Source organism: Plectrocnemia conspersa, unplaced genomic scaffold, assembly GCF_051122295.1.
Source record: "Plectrocnemia conspersa isolate PC_06_02 unplaced genomic scaffold, ASM5112229v1 ptg000013l, whole genome shotgun sequence".
NCBI classification, from domain to species: Eukaryota; Metazoa; Arthropoda; class Insecta; order Trichoptera; family Polycentropodidae; genus Plectrocnemia; species Plectrocnemia conspersa.
This window is the reverse complement of record NW_028277177.1, coordinates 31,178,256-31,192,735: the sequence shown is the minus strand read 5'-3', so window position 1 is coordinate 31,192,735 and position 14,480 is coordinate 31,178,256. Positions and strand designations below refer to the sequence as shown.

At 32.3% G+C, this 14,480-nt stretch overlaps 1 protein-coding gene across 6 annotated transcripts in view; it reads right to left on the bottom strand.

The window, feature by feature from the left end:
• Unc-115a (actin binding LIM protein Uncoordinated 115a) overlaps positions 1-13,856 on the bottom strand; it is a 58,291-nt gene extending 44,435 nt beyond the window's left edge. For all 6 annotated transcript variants that reach the window (XR_015812005.1, XR_015812006.1, XM_088202388.1 and 3 more), the window contains exon 1: positions 13,718-13,856. Coding sequence is in view for 4 of the 6 variants with exons in the window: in XM_088202388.1 (XP_088058514.1) it covers positions 13,718-13,721 (4 nt within the window). In the remaining 2 variants the exon portion in view is untranslated. The remainder of the gene's footprint in view (positions 1-13,717) is intronic.
• Positions 13,857-14,480: the final 624 nt, after the last annotated feature.

Sequence of the window (14,480 nt, the reverse complement as noted above, 5' to 3'; positions counted from 1 at the left end):
ACATTTTAGGTATTGAAATTTCTCTAATAATAAGCTACTTCAGCTAGTAGATATGATAATATCTTATATGTATCATATTATATTAAAAAAAGTATAGTGTAAAATATATGGATATATTAATGAAGTATCTATTAAATAGAAGTACATAACTGTTTCCTTAGCTAGAAATATTATAAAATATATATTTTAAATGTATTATTTGCAATAATAAATAAAAATAATATAGTAACTAATTAAATTGATGTTTTTTGTAATATAAATACGAATAATTGCTAATTTTTCTATTTTACGTTAAAATAATCTATATGGGTCAAAAAAGATCCGAGGAAATTTAGTGTATAGTCGATAGTGGATTTGAGGGACGGATGAAGGTTAAACGACCAAAAAAATTATGCCACACACTAACCGCGTAATTGATAAAATTTACTACAACGAATAAAATGTATTTAATAGAAAGAAATTTTCAGTTTTAAAATATGCGTATAATCAAACATTAGGGTGTAATCAAAAATATCGAACTACAGTAAAAATTGATAGAAGCACTAACCTTGGATTATGTCTGCTGAAGTAATAATTAACTTTTTAATCAAAAGTATAAGAAATACAAAACTTAGACATATAAGAGATTAAAATAGTAAACATGTAAAATATTTTATCAGAGATAAACTTTGCAGAAAAAACATAGAGTTATCAACGATATTATATTGTGGTAAAAATATTGTAATAATGGAATTTAGTGGTTACTAATCTAGTATTTAAATTTTTTAATAAGTTTTCGAATGTTCTGTAAAAATATCATATCGCAATATTTGTAAACAGAAATTGAAAATTACAGTGTAACATCTTGACGATGCGCGTTTGTCGCATCGGGGATTTAGAGAGTGAAGAGTGGGTAAGATGCCTCCTTGGCGGTCTCCTTTTGATATAATTACTCTGCTCTTTTGCGCCGATTGTACTCTTCCGGCGGCTGTTCGCTCGCCGGGCAAATAAAAAAGTTAACGTTCTTGATCTTTTTAAATTGCCCAAGCCGACGCTAACGACGCAGGAATTTCCACCTCGAGTTGTTTTTGTGCGTGCGAGGAGTCCAAATCTACCAGCAGCTAGGGTGCTAAATACAGGTTGAACGGAGTATGCGATTACTGATTTTACGTTGAATTACCATCGTGGCGTACGTCTGCCGCAAATTACAGACATTACGACTGATTGAATATGAATATTTTGAGTCACGGTGGAGTTTTAATCTAGTGATAAGTTATTGCTCGGTGAGGCCGACCTTTTTTTGCTATATATATACCGTAAATTCGTCAAGTCAAAACAAACATGAACTGATATTACGTATGTAATAAATATATGTACATATATTTCTCATATTAAAATATATCAATAACAGTAAGATGTTAAAGAGGATGAAAGTAAATCATCAATGAAAGATAAAGAAAAAAATCTCAGTATTATAAATACTATATTTAGCATCAAGTCTATGCATTCTGATTTCTCGAAAAATTTTGATTAATGAAAAAATGTACGTAATACAGTAAAGTATTGCAGATCATTATTACATATTATTTTTAAAATAACACTTTAAAAAACACATTCCATCTAAAGTAGAATCAAACATTTTTTGTTAAAAAATTTCGGCCGTGGAAAAATTCCTCTCGTATTGTTGATGTTGGTTTAATCGACAACAAGGCTTCAAAAATAGACTGTAAATTATTCGTTCTCTTGCCCGTCGATTCAAATATTATGAATTCTTTCTCCATTAATCCGTAAGATGTTGGTTTTCTTACACTACTCTCTGTAAGGCTGAAAGAAATTTCTTTCTTTAATTATTGCACCAATGATAAATTTTCCAATGGATTCTAATGATTTTTTAATGGAGTCGCGAGGATTCTTAAAATTCTTCGAGCCATTAAATATTTTGCGAATAATTTCTTATTTTACAATTTTCCATATTTTTGCTTTTGAAGAATAACCAAAAAAGTCATTATTTTCTTGACTGGTGAAAGATTCTGGATTTTGCAAACATTTAATTAATGACATCAATGCCTGGTTTCAACGATTATATAATTTCTCTTTAATTGCTGGTTGAAAATTCGAGCTTAGCCCAAAATTGATATTTTCTAATTGTATTAATAAAAAAATTAAGGCCCTTTCGGCTATCAATAATAATCGTAAGACAGTTGTCAATAACAGATGTTACTACTTTACATAAACAATAACAAAAAAACCTTTTTGTATTATCGAAAAAATTAAATAGCCCTAAATCGTTTTGCATTCTGCGTAATTTATTCACATCGGTGCGGATTCTTAGATCACGCAAGCAAAGATAAAGCCGCCGGCCGGTTAGAGTAATAGAAAATCGCAAAAAAATATTGGTCATGCAAATATGATCTTCCGAACACGAACACCTTCGGAAGGGTTTCTTATCTATGTTTCTTCTTTTAATACTTAAGCAAAAATAAGGCAAGTTCGAATGTTGCAAATTTGTAAACATTTTTTTGTCATTCCCAAACCCTTACAAGAAGTATACATATAAGGCATGAACCAGCCTTTACTTATACAGCGTTATATAAAAAGGCAGTGGTTGTAAACCTTACAAAAATATTCATACAAATTTAATTTTATATAATAAAAAATGCTTCATAAAATTTCTCGAGAAACTAAGATCTACCCGGGAATTTCCAACTCATATGATCTGAGATGAACTTCCCTACAAAATCCTTTATCAATGGATATCATAGATCTCATTATTAACGCAATAAAAAGTTTCAAATGAGGCACGTTTCATTACTGAGCGCGTGAGTAAACATCAATCGGCCAAATTGAATTATATTGTACAAATGAAAGAGTGAATCCGCAAGCATGTAATTCCAAAACTTTACGCATGGTCGACGAACGGCGATTGAACTTGCCGCAACGAATTCTGTGATCAGAAGACTTTAATTTTGCATATCTTGGAGCATCAGAAGGGCTTCCTAGTAATTCCTCGGCGGTTACATCACGCTCTTTAGCGCTGATCCGCTGACTTTTGAACCCTTCGAATGAACTCTTTATCGTGGGCGTCGCTGGTAATCCAATTTGAGTTTTGAGATGTCGCAGTGTCATCGTAATGTCATCAAATTAACGACAGTGAACCTAGGCAGGGACGTCATTTCAGCCTTATCTAGGGGGGGCAAAAGTTTGCCAGACAGTGGTCGATTTTTTAATTTGAACAGAATTTTATTGAATGACATGCATTTTTCTGACCAAATTCAAGGGTTCTCTGATTAAAATTCACGACAAAAAAATAATATCGTGCCGTCGTCGTCACAGTGAAACTTTTTTTAACAATACTGCGACTTATAATAAGTGAGAATCAAATGAAGCGCCCAACCCAATTTTGACCAATAGGAGAGCGCAAAAAACAATTATCTCTTCTCAGAAGTAAAAAATCTACGTCAAAAGCAATAAAATCGTGCCGTCGCCGTCGACATAAAAATTGTAAATAAATAATGATTATTATTACATATGGAAAAATTTAAAACATATAATTTTACTAGCACCTGACAGATAAATTATATTTTCACTGGTAAACATATATGTATGATATATCTACCGGTGAAAATGTATTCTTATATGGTTTCACTGAAATGAAATATTTAAAAAATATTATCGGAATAGATTCAAGAATGTTTTTTTAGATTATTTTTTGGGAGATAACCTGAGAATTTCTGGTTTAGAATCAGGGACGTCATTTTGGCATTTTACATTATTTATTTTAATATTCCGATTTCATTAAGATTCATAGTATTTAATTAAATAACATGCATTTTTCTGGTCAAAATCAAGGGGGAATAAATAACGTCCCCTAGACATAGTCGAGTGCATTAATGGCAAGAATATTAACCTGGAGAACTGCTGCGAATGAATTTAATCGTAAGAAACGTCTAAGCTGTTATAACCACTGGTATTGTGTTAGATATTGCAGAAGAGATCATAACTTCCTATGGAAATGTCAAGATCAATGTCAGAATTGAATACTGGCTTGTTGTCTAGATAGAAGTTAAATATTAATATCATCCGGAGCAAAATAGCAATACTTAACCATCTAACGCCGTAGGTATCCCATTAAAAAATGATTGCATATAATTTTAGATGTGGTCATGATGAATCGTAACTTCACCTGTAGCCAAAGAAAACAAAGCGATATCACAGAAACAGTTGAATGAAGAACAAGTTTTTTAGACAGTTCAGAGCTGTAGTGGAATTATGGAATATAAAGCAAAGAAGTATTTACAACCAAAAGTTGCCAATCCAAATATATTCGCCTGTTCGTACGCCCAAATATATTCATCAAGCATTCGTTTATATTTGTAGTGGAATATTTTGAAATGTAGTTTAAAAATAAACTTTTGTATTACAGCAACGCAGGTAGTCATTTTTTTCCTTGACCTATACAGCTAGAAATTCTTAATAATATTAATTCTCTTTATTCCAGATTGTTTTATTTTGAAATATCGAAACTCTTGTTTCTCGATAAATTGTTAATGAGAATCTCAAGAATATTTCTATTTTTTCACTTATACATTGCATTCTTAATTAAATCATTGTCCGAAATATCGTATGCTCTGAAACCTATTACAATAGCAGTGAATGTTTTAAGCCAACAATATGCTAATTTTTTAAGCACAAAAGGTATACTAAAAAAAATATTTAATGCTCTCAAAGCCAATAATACAGAAATAAGTAAAAAAAACTATTAAATTAAATAAAATAAAAAATTCTAAAAGATGATATGTGACGTTTTTTTTGCACAACCCATTTGGATGAATCGCAAAATTTATTTCTTGAGTTCAAAAGCTGAAGGCTGTTTAATCAATTAAACATTGAGATTGAGAAAAATATGGCTGTGTAAAAAGACAGCATGGAGAAAATTAATCATTAGAAGAACAATTACAACACTATTCTTTAGTGCGTTAATAAAAACAAACGTCGACACAGAATAAAATAAACTTTTCAATCGCTGGAAACTTCATGTCGAACAAGATTATCAGATAAATCAATAGATTACCATGTTTTTTTAAAAGCCAAGAATAAAAAAGGCCGCAATGGCAGCAAGCCCTTTGGACCTGAGTTCCGAAATGTGTTTAATAAATTTATGCTTGAAGTTGTATACTAATACTTCTATTTTAATCATAATCAACATTATTTGAACCGGTTAACTGATTTTTTAGTATCTAAGTCGAGTATTCCAGTTTGAAGTAGTTTTTAAGAGAAAATTTATGAAGCTCGCCTAAATGTTGTCTATGGGTACACATTCTCGCTCGAGAAGCACTTCGAACAAATAAAAGAATGAAACTGCCTTATTTTTAGACCCGCTATCTACACTTACTCCGTTAACCAAAGTTAACCGGTGCTGTAGCTTCTCGTGGAACGCGACAAGAATAAATTACTTTATTTATGCAAAGTTGGTTTTCGATTTCGTCGTGTTCACCTGAGGAGAACTAATCGAGTGACGCAACTGTACCATTGGCAAAAGCCTTAACGAGATCGGCGCAGACAGGCATGGATGCATCCGGAGCTGTTGCATAACGTATTATTTTCACGTCTGTAAACTGAGAAAATGGGTCTAGGTTGCCATTGATTAAGCAAATTAATTCCAATCAAGTCATTGATAAAGTATGAATATCGGAATTAACGAACAGATAACTGAAACCGTTACATCAGTGGCTCGACTAAACCTAAAAACGAATTTTAAATATGTCAAATATAACTTGATTTTAAGATACATATATAATTAATAATAAAATAACCATTTTATTAAGAAAGTGACATTGGTCGTTCTTATATCAAGCCACAGATAAAAGTGAAAACACGCGTTTTTTATACTAAATGCATTATAATCACTTGGCACGAACTAGGGTCTAGAGCTGACATGCGAAACTGTAGGGTTGTTGAACTATTGTCACACGATATCGAGTGTTTTATATGTTTAATGGCACTATAATATTTTTTTTGGAACTTACTAATCGATACGTTGCCAATTATGCTTATCGATCGTGTCGATAATTGAATTAGTTTTTGGTTCAGTGCGTAATCTAGTTAGCATTCTTGTCTCAATTCGAGACGAACGTTTGTTCGTTTCGATTGACTTATTCTAAAATGGTATCAGTATCATGCACACATGAAACATGATCGTTGATTTTTTCGATCCGGTCAGTAAAGAACGGAGTTTTATGTTATTTGTAATATGATCCAAATTCCAGTTCCGTTTGTCATTTTTTTCAATCATTCGTCTATCTCGGATATCGTTTCGTTTCAGACCAAACTTTCTCAGTACAAAAAGCGTCAAAACGGACGTAGTTTTTGCAAAGCAACAGTACTTGATATTGCGTTGCGAAACCAATTTAACGCGCACGAATATTTTTTACGTGAGCTTACGAAATCAGGAAGTGTTCTACGGAGATTGATTGCGAGAAATTTTTAATTTTTCTCTCGTCTGGTCTGCTAGTTCGAAAGTGGTTCCGCCGGCATGCGGCGATGACTCACTCGTTGTTCGTCTACTGATCCACTTGCCGGATTTCATCTGTATTTTTTATTATAGCTCTCCAAGCAAATGTTTGTCAAGAGCAGGTTTGATTTCGCATAACCTTGGAACAGTGTGTGCTAAAACGCTCCGGTAAAAGCTTTGCGGTTAGCGATAAGTGCACTCGATTACGTCGTTTGTTACACAATGTCCGAAAGGACAATTTCTCGCCGGTCAATTGCATGCGAGTGTTTTTTATTGCCGTTTTATTGGACAACTAGATTTCGTACACAGCTTTGCCTTCGTATTATATCTTAAACACTTGACCATAGATGATGATTTATTTGTTCGATCATGAGAGAGTAAATTGCCAGCTTGCATTAAAAAATTGAGTCGTTTGAAACTAAGAATCAATAATATTCTATAGCAATCAGTGCACAAAAACAATGTTCAACCTACGATCGTCACTAGGGACGTCATTTCAGAATTTTCCGGGGAGAGGAGGAAAAGTTAGAGCAGCGTCTCCCGAATTATGTTCCGCGGAACACTGGTGTTCCGCATAAAGTAAATTAATGTTCCGTGAAAAAATATCAAGGCTAATACGAGTCTAAATCTTACTGTTTTATATATGTATTACAGAATATAAATATAACTAAGTTTACCCATGGATTCTTATTATCGTGTATTTTGAACTTGACCTAATGAAACTTCTAAAACTATAATTAGTTTTAGAACTTTCATTATGTCAAGTTGGGTTTAGTTAATTCGTGTAGATTAGGTTTGGGTTTGAACAGCAAATATACGTTTTGCAACTGACAAATTAGTTTCATAGACATTTTAAAGCAGCATATAATCAGTTGAATTATATTTTTGCTAGCAGAAATATATATCTACTTGTGAAAATGTATTTGGACTTTACTAGTAAAAATATAACTTCACTGAAAAATACACATTCAAAATGAAAAGTTCAAATAATATAATTTATAAGTCAGATAAATTATATTTTGACTGGTAAATACATACATATGTATATCTACCGTTGAAAATGTATTACGATATGATTTTACTGAAATAACATATTTTTGGAATAGATTCGACGCTGTTTCCTTTAGATTTTATTTGGAGAGAATTGGTTTAGAATCAGGGACGTCATTTCAACTTTTTTTCAAAGGGGGGGGGAGAGGAGTTGGTCATTCAGTGGTCGTTTTACTAATATTTCGATCTGAAATGTTTTTTTCTGGCTAAATGTAACGGGGGAGGCAAGTGCTCAACCTGCACTCCCAAATGACGTCCCTGGGCAAGTACTATTACTGACACATTCATGATTGAAGTGGTAGTGTAATTACAAACTGTGTTTTTTTTAATTTAATAGGAAAGTGTCACATAAGCCACAGAGAGATAAGTAGTATTTTATTATTTCGATTTCATTAAATTTCATGTTATTTTATTAAATTATCAAATTAAAAGAGAGTCAAATGCCCCAAAATGATGTCCCTGTTTAGAATCCACGTCAAAAGCAATAAAATCGTGCCATCGCAGTGGAAACGCTCGGTTATCTAGCGTTTATATTAAGACTTTATATAACAATATTACGACTTACAATAAGTGAAAATATAATGAAGCATCTGAACCGAATTTTGACCAATAAGCCGTGGCAGTAGGAACCGACACGATTTTATTGCTTTTCACGTGAATTTTTGACTTCTGAGAAGTGATAATTGTTTTTAGGCGCTCCTATTGACCAAAATTGGGTTTGAATATACTTCGATCAATACTCTCATCGATAAGATTAGCCATCATATTTTTAAAACATAATTGTAATATCGAATTGCATGAAGCAATATGTGAGATTCGACTTACTTTTCCTTCAGCTTATTTTACTCTGAGAGTATTTTTGACTGAAATAAAAGTTTTAGAACTTTCAGTAGGTTAGATTTTATAAATTACAGAGCATTACGGATTGTCGACACCACCCCTTAGCAACTTCAAAAAGTGCTTTATTGATTAAACACTACGCTGAGAATACAATGAATTGTATCTAAATGATTCTAGCAACAAAGCACCAATATACAAATACGGATTCGATCCTTAAAAAATAAAATAAAAAAACCCTCGAATTATCTCTAACAACAAGGGGGTACTTTCGATATAATTCTAGACAATGGAGCTATTTCCGAGTGTGCCGTATCAAGGGCTACTGTATCGCATAGAACGAGAATCGATAATAAATGGCCAATTTAACGTGACACACGAATTTGTCACACGCGCTCCGCATAATGAAACCGAGCATCTTCGATGCCTTATGACAAACTTTGGCAATATGCACACACAACCTCCATCCTTACTCGATCATACTTCCAAGTAATCGACGGAAGTATTTCTGCTTAAAACACATCCGCCGGACAAGGGAAGCTGGAAAATGTAACGTGATCGACCACCCCCACAGCGAATCTGAATTTGTGCAAATAATTTGAAACATTTTCAAGTCATCATATAATTTTCAAGTCATCATCACATTCTGAATTGTTGCATATATATCGATGATGAAGATAAGAAAGAACAGAGGAGCTATTATATGAGCGTATTTCCAAGCATCTCAAACCCTGGGTTCTTCTAGCGGCCGATTAATTAAATATGATCCTTTGTGAAAATATGTCCATGATTAAATTGATAATTCAGCTAATTAACTGCCTTGTTCTTTTAGCGATATTTTTGTAAATTATACAGTATTGATTTAGTCTATGCTAGCATGTCTAATCTATAAGTGAAGTCGCTTTTGAGCAAATAACTGCTTGAATATTTGCTTGCATATCAGCGAATTTTTCGGTATAACCATCGCCAAAAATCCAAAGGCGACATTGAAGGTGGAAGACGCCAAGTTTGAAAGTCAAATAAACAATTTTAGCATTGGAAACTAGCATCAATTAGTATAATTGTCGGTCTGTAAAAAAAACTAACGCATGCACATATTGAGCAATTTACATTGCTGATTAACGCGCGACACAACTACGTAAACAACGCGAGCGATTTACGTTGATGTTTCAATGGTTATACAGTTATAACAGTAGATGATCACTACTGACACATAGCCTCCGAATGTTGATAATTGGTCAATGGCAACTGATGACAGCAGTTTTGTTTCGATTATCTCAAACGACGATTGTAAGTTTACTCGGATGTGTACACTCGTTGAACAAATATTTGATAAAGAAGTAATAAATTCCTTTAGCAGTGGATGGCGTTTGAGAGTTTTAAAGCATTTTTCAACACCAGCGCCCGACTTATGTTGATTGCTTTAAATTGGTGTCAATCCTTGTTACCTCAATTATCTTAAATCAAGTCAGTAATATTCTCAAGTGCGTATCGACGTTTACAAAATTGCAATTTCGCCTAACTTCTGTCTGAAACATCTGGAGATACCATCGATGTTTACAAAATGAATTCTTCAATAAATTAAATAAAAAATGCAGGTATAGCAATGAAACGTAATAGCATTGCACATATGTATATCATATAATTTTTATAGCCAATTATAAAAATTTATGATACATGCTATATACCTACCGTTCTAATTGAACTGGTGATCAACAGCTATTATGACAATTAGGCACAATTAGAGCAGTTTTGAGTGATGTTTTTTGAGAAATGGCGTTTTGAGAGCGACTTATTTTCTTGCGCATACATTCTCTAACCCATGGTTTCTCAAACTTAAATGTATTATTTTATATGGCAGATAGAAGCACCGAATCGCAATTAGGGATTGCAGTAATACCGGTATTACCGAGAGAAAAACAGTAAATACCGTTATTCACTGAAATAATATTTAGTTGTTACAACAAAAAAATAATATTTTTCATATTTATTGTCTTACAATTTGATTTAAAAAAACACTCGTCAACACATTTTAATTAAATCGCCTAGTACAACCTATCTTTAGTTCGTAACAGAAAATAATAAAATTGCATTATTTTCCAATGAAAAAGGATTTTTTTTAAAAAAAACATACACTTCGCGTATTTTTTTCAAATACGTTTTTTTATTTAAATATAATTATTGATTATATAGATTTACTTATTGCTAATTTTTAAAAGCAATATTTAGTGAAGCATATTCCGTGATTGATTTCGATAAAAGTATATCTGAATGTAAAGAAAAATGTATAAGTAGTAGAAGTGTATGCAATACTTTTTTGTTTTCACTTCGCCAGCCATCCCTATCACAAACTGGGAACTGCTAGGTACTGTTATATTTGCCTGAGATAAAGCAAATTGTATTCCTTTCATGTCGATACGTCACGTATATACAAAAATACAAAAAGATCTAACATGTTGAATTTAATTATAAAATTTGCGCCGAAATATCGACCTGTAGGATTTTTAGCATAGGCAAGAAGGGCCGATATTTTGGACCTGAAAGTATAAAATGGATAATTTATTTACTTTGATATCCTACCCCAATAAAACTACTTGGGTCAATCCCCTACACTAAGCATCGTTTTATTCTACGCTTTTGCTTTCAAACAATATGGGAATCGTCGCTTTTGTAGGTCTAAGTCACTGAGATATTGTTTTCAACAAATAATATGTAAAAATCATATTTTCGATACTACCAGTATTTCATACCGAAGGTAAATTTTTGCTCCAATACCGGTACTACCAGTAATAAGATTCTAAATGCAGGTCATATCTTGACAGGTGTGATTTTGCAGTATCCATTCGCAATAGTCGGCATACAGGAGTCAATCGAGGGGAACCGAGTGCAGGCAAACTCAGACGCTACCCCAAATAACCCCGCAGCTGTTGCGGTAGGTAACGATCACAGGGGGTGTACGAGGGTGTACGGAATACACCCCGCACCCCCCTTTACGTGCACGCCAATCGAATCGGGAGTCTTGGCAACCGCACGAAGGGACCAAGACAGACTAAACGTCCTCTATCTTGCGAAAGGGACTAGGGAAAGTAACGATTTTGCTCATTTTTTCTGCGAATATGTCCCATGTACATTCGCATGCTTCATCGCACTGATTAAGTAACCGATTTGTGTGTTTAGTTTTTTAGATTAAAAATTTCATTAGCTTAGATGTTTTACTTTTAAATCAAACCATAATGAGATATATTATAAAAAAATTCGTAATATTCACAAAAATATTTTTTATACATAAATATATGTATGACAACCTAGCATGTAGCCTAGCTCGATTTTAATTTAACATTACGATATTCATCCTAGAGAAAAGGAAAATCTAGGAAAACGTACTCTGTGATGATCAATCGAAACTATTATTATATGATATAATTTGTCATACACGATAAAAAGCACTAGGGCCCATATGGAATTCGAACCCATTTCTTTTTTATTATGGTTTTACATTATTCGTTTAATAAAAAATATAATAAATATAAGGAAAACCATCATTGACCATTGTATTGAATTAAAAATAAATATGACATAGTATTGATGAGACTTAAATATAGATAGTGCAACTCTAGTATCAGACAATACAGAAATGCTGTTTATATGTATGTACGTTCACGTTGTGCGTATAAGCGAATTATTCATTTACATGAAAATGAAGGAAAATTATGGATTTAAGTCACGACCGAAAGCGATAATAAGCCAATTACGATAAATTCTCATAGAGCTCAAGAATGTACTCAAAACGACCCAAATAAATGTATGGCGACAACGTTGGGTTAATTTTAAATTCTGGTATTAATTTATGGTTACATATTTTGGCTAATCTCATTACTGTACGCGTTTCATTCATATGAACTAGATATGATTATTTTTGTTCGTCGCTATTCAATTGATCAGATTAACGATCGTTACATTGATTCTAAGAAAAAAATACTGTGTAGATCAATTAAACCGTGTTTTAAAAACAAACAAAACATCAATTGTTTTGCATTCTTTATTATTGTACTAACTTGACTGAACAATAATTTTTGTCACAAATATAAGATTACTTTAATAATATTTAAATTTTCATGCTGATTTCAGTTGCAATTATTTTCAATTTTGACACAATTGGTATGACAAAATACAATATTTTTGTCTCAAAGAACATGTAAAATTTGCTAATTTCAGCTGTATCGTCAGTTTTAATTACAATAAGTTAGATCAACATAATATAAAAAAACATATCATTAAAATAAGTCATTTTTAGTTACATTTTAGTCTTGACATTGTAATTATGATTTATTAAATAAAATAGTGATTAAAATATGAATATTGCTACAGAAAATTTCTAATTAAATTATGATTTTTGCAGATTATATTTGAGGACAATTTAAATTGGTCAGAACAGTGAACACCCCATGAACACATGCGTAATTACATATCTGCAACGAATCCCTTTCCGAAGACAAACAATTCGTTTTATGGAACGAAGTATTTATTTAAATGCACATATTTCTTAAAATAATTTCCTATCGCACCTTTATATTTTAGCAAGCATGTGCATTATTTTATTGTGATTATTCATAATAATAATAATAAACGAGAGCCTGTTTGTGTATGGTAAGTAAATTAACTAAAAAGTTAGTAATAATTAATGTTATGGTGCTTTGAATTAAATTTTAACTAAATATTGATTTGTTAACATTGCCCTATGAAATATTATATAGAATTAAATATAAACAATAACATTTTAACAATACATTTTTCTTAATTTAATAAGAATTAAATAATACTCATTTACTATTATTTAATACTTATCTCGAAACGATTGTTTGTGTTATCATTCTTGTTTTTATTATATTGTAGCTAATAAAAAAAACTGTAAGCATGCAAATGATTGTAAGCCAGTAACACGTCTTGTATTATATATAATAGTAGAAGTAAATTTTGTAATATTTTTATGAAATTTGTGTTTTCGTATTCAATTGTTTTTGAAACTATTGAATACGAAACGTATTCTATGTTCTCCAGATTATATATCGCGAAATTACTATACCTAAAAATACAAGACTAGATAGTATTTTATATTTGTGACATAGATTTTGTATCTAACATAGCTTTTTTGCTATTATCATTTGTTTAAAATTAGCCGACGAAATAAATAAAAAATAAAAAATGAAAAAGAAGAAGAAGCGGAAGGCGATCGATTCGATATTTTGAACGACGGCAACATCGGGGGTGCGAAACGAAAAAGATCGCTGTCATAGACGCGCCCCTCGATCGCGAAGGCGCTCGATTTGAATCGATACTCACCCATGTTTCAGGAGTGCGCGTGTCTGTCACTCCAGAGACGAAACTGGCGGTTCACCAGCGAAACGCCGGTCCGGACGCCGGCGATTTTCCGAACGAACAGCGAGCGACCGACGAACGCGACGGGGTGCGGGAGTACACTGCGCCAGCCGACGCCGCTGACATCTCGCGGACGCGGAGCGAGACATGGCAACACCGGCACTTTTGTTTTCTATAAAATGGCGATTTGCACATATACAACTTCTGGTTCGTTTCTAACTAGAAAAACGCATCATATAAAATTAAATACTATGAATCTTAATGAAATTGAAATAACGACCCTGATTCTAAACCACAAATTCTCGGGTTATTCCTCAAAGAAAATTAAAAAAAATGTTTCGAATTTAACCTAACAATATTTTTTAAATATGTCTTTTTAGTAAAATCATATAGAAATACATTTTCACCGGTAGATATATATTTTTACCAATAAATCTATAAAACTCCATTTTAACAGTTGAGAAACGTACATTTGCTGTTCAAACCCAAACATAACCTACACGAATTGACCAAACCCAACTTGACCTACTGAGAGTTCTAAAACTAATCATAGTTTTAGAATTTCCATTAGGGCAAGTTTAAAATACTGTCATGGGAAAATAAGTGGAAAAGAAATAAAAGTCTCATCTCGTATATTCCTCTATAGTTTGTCTGAATTTCGATATTACTATATGTTTTAAAAATATTTATAACTATCCTCGCCGATATTACTATGGACTTCTAATGT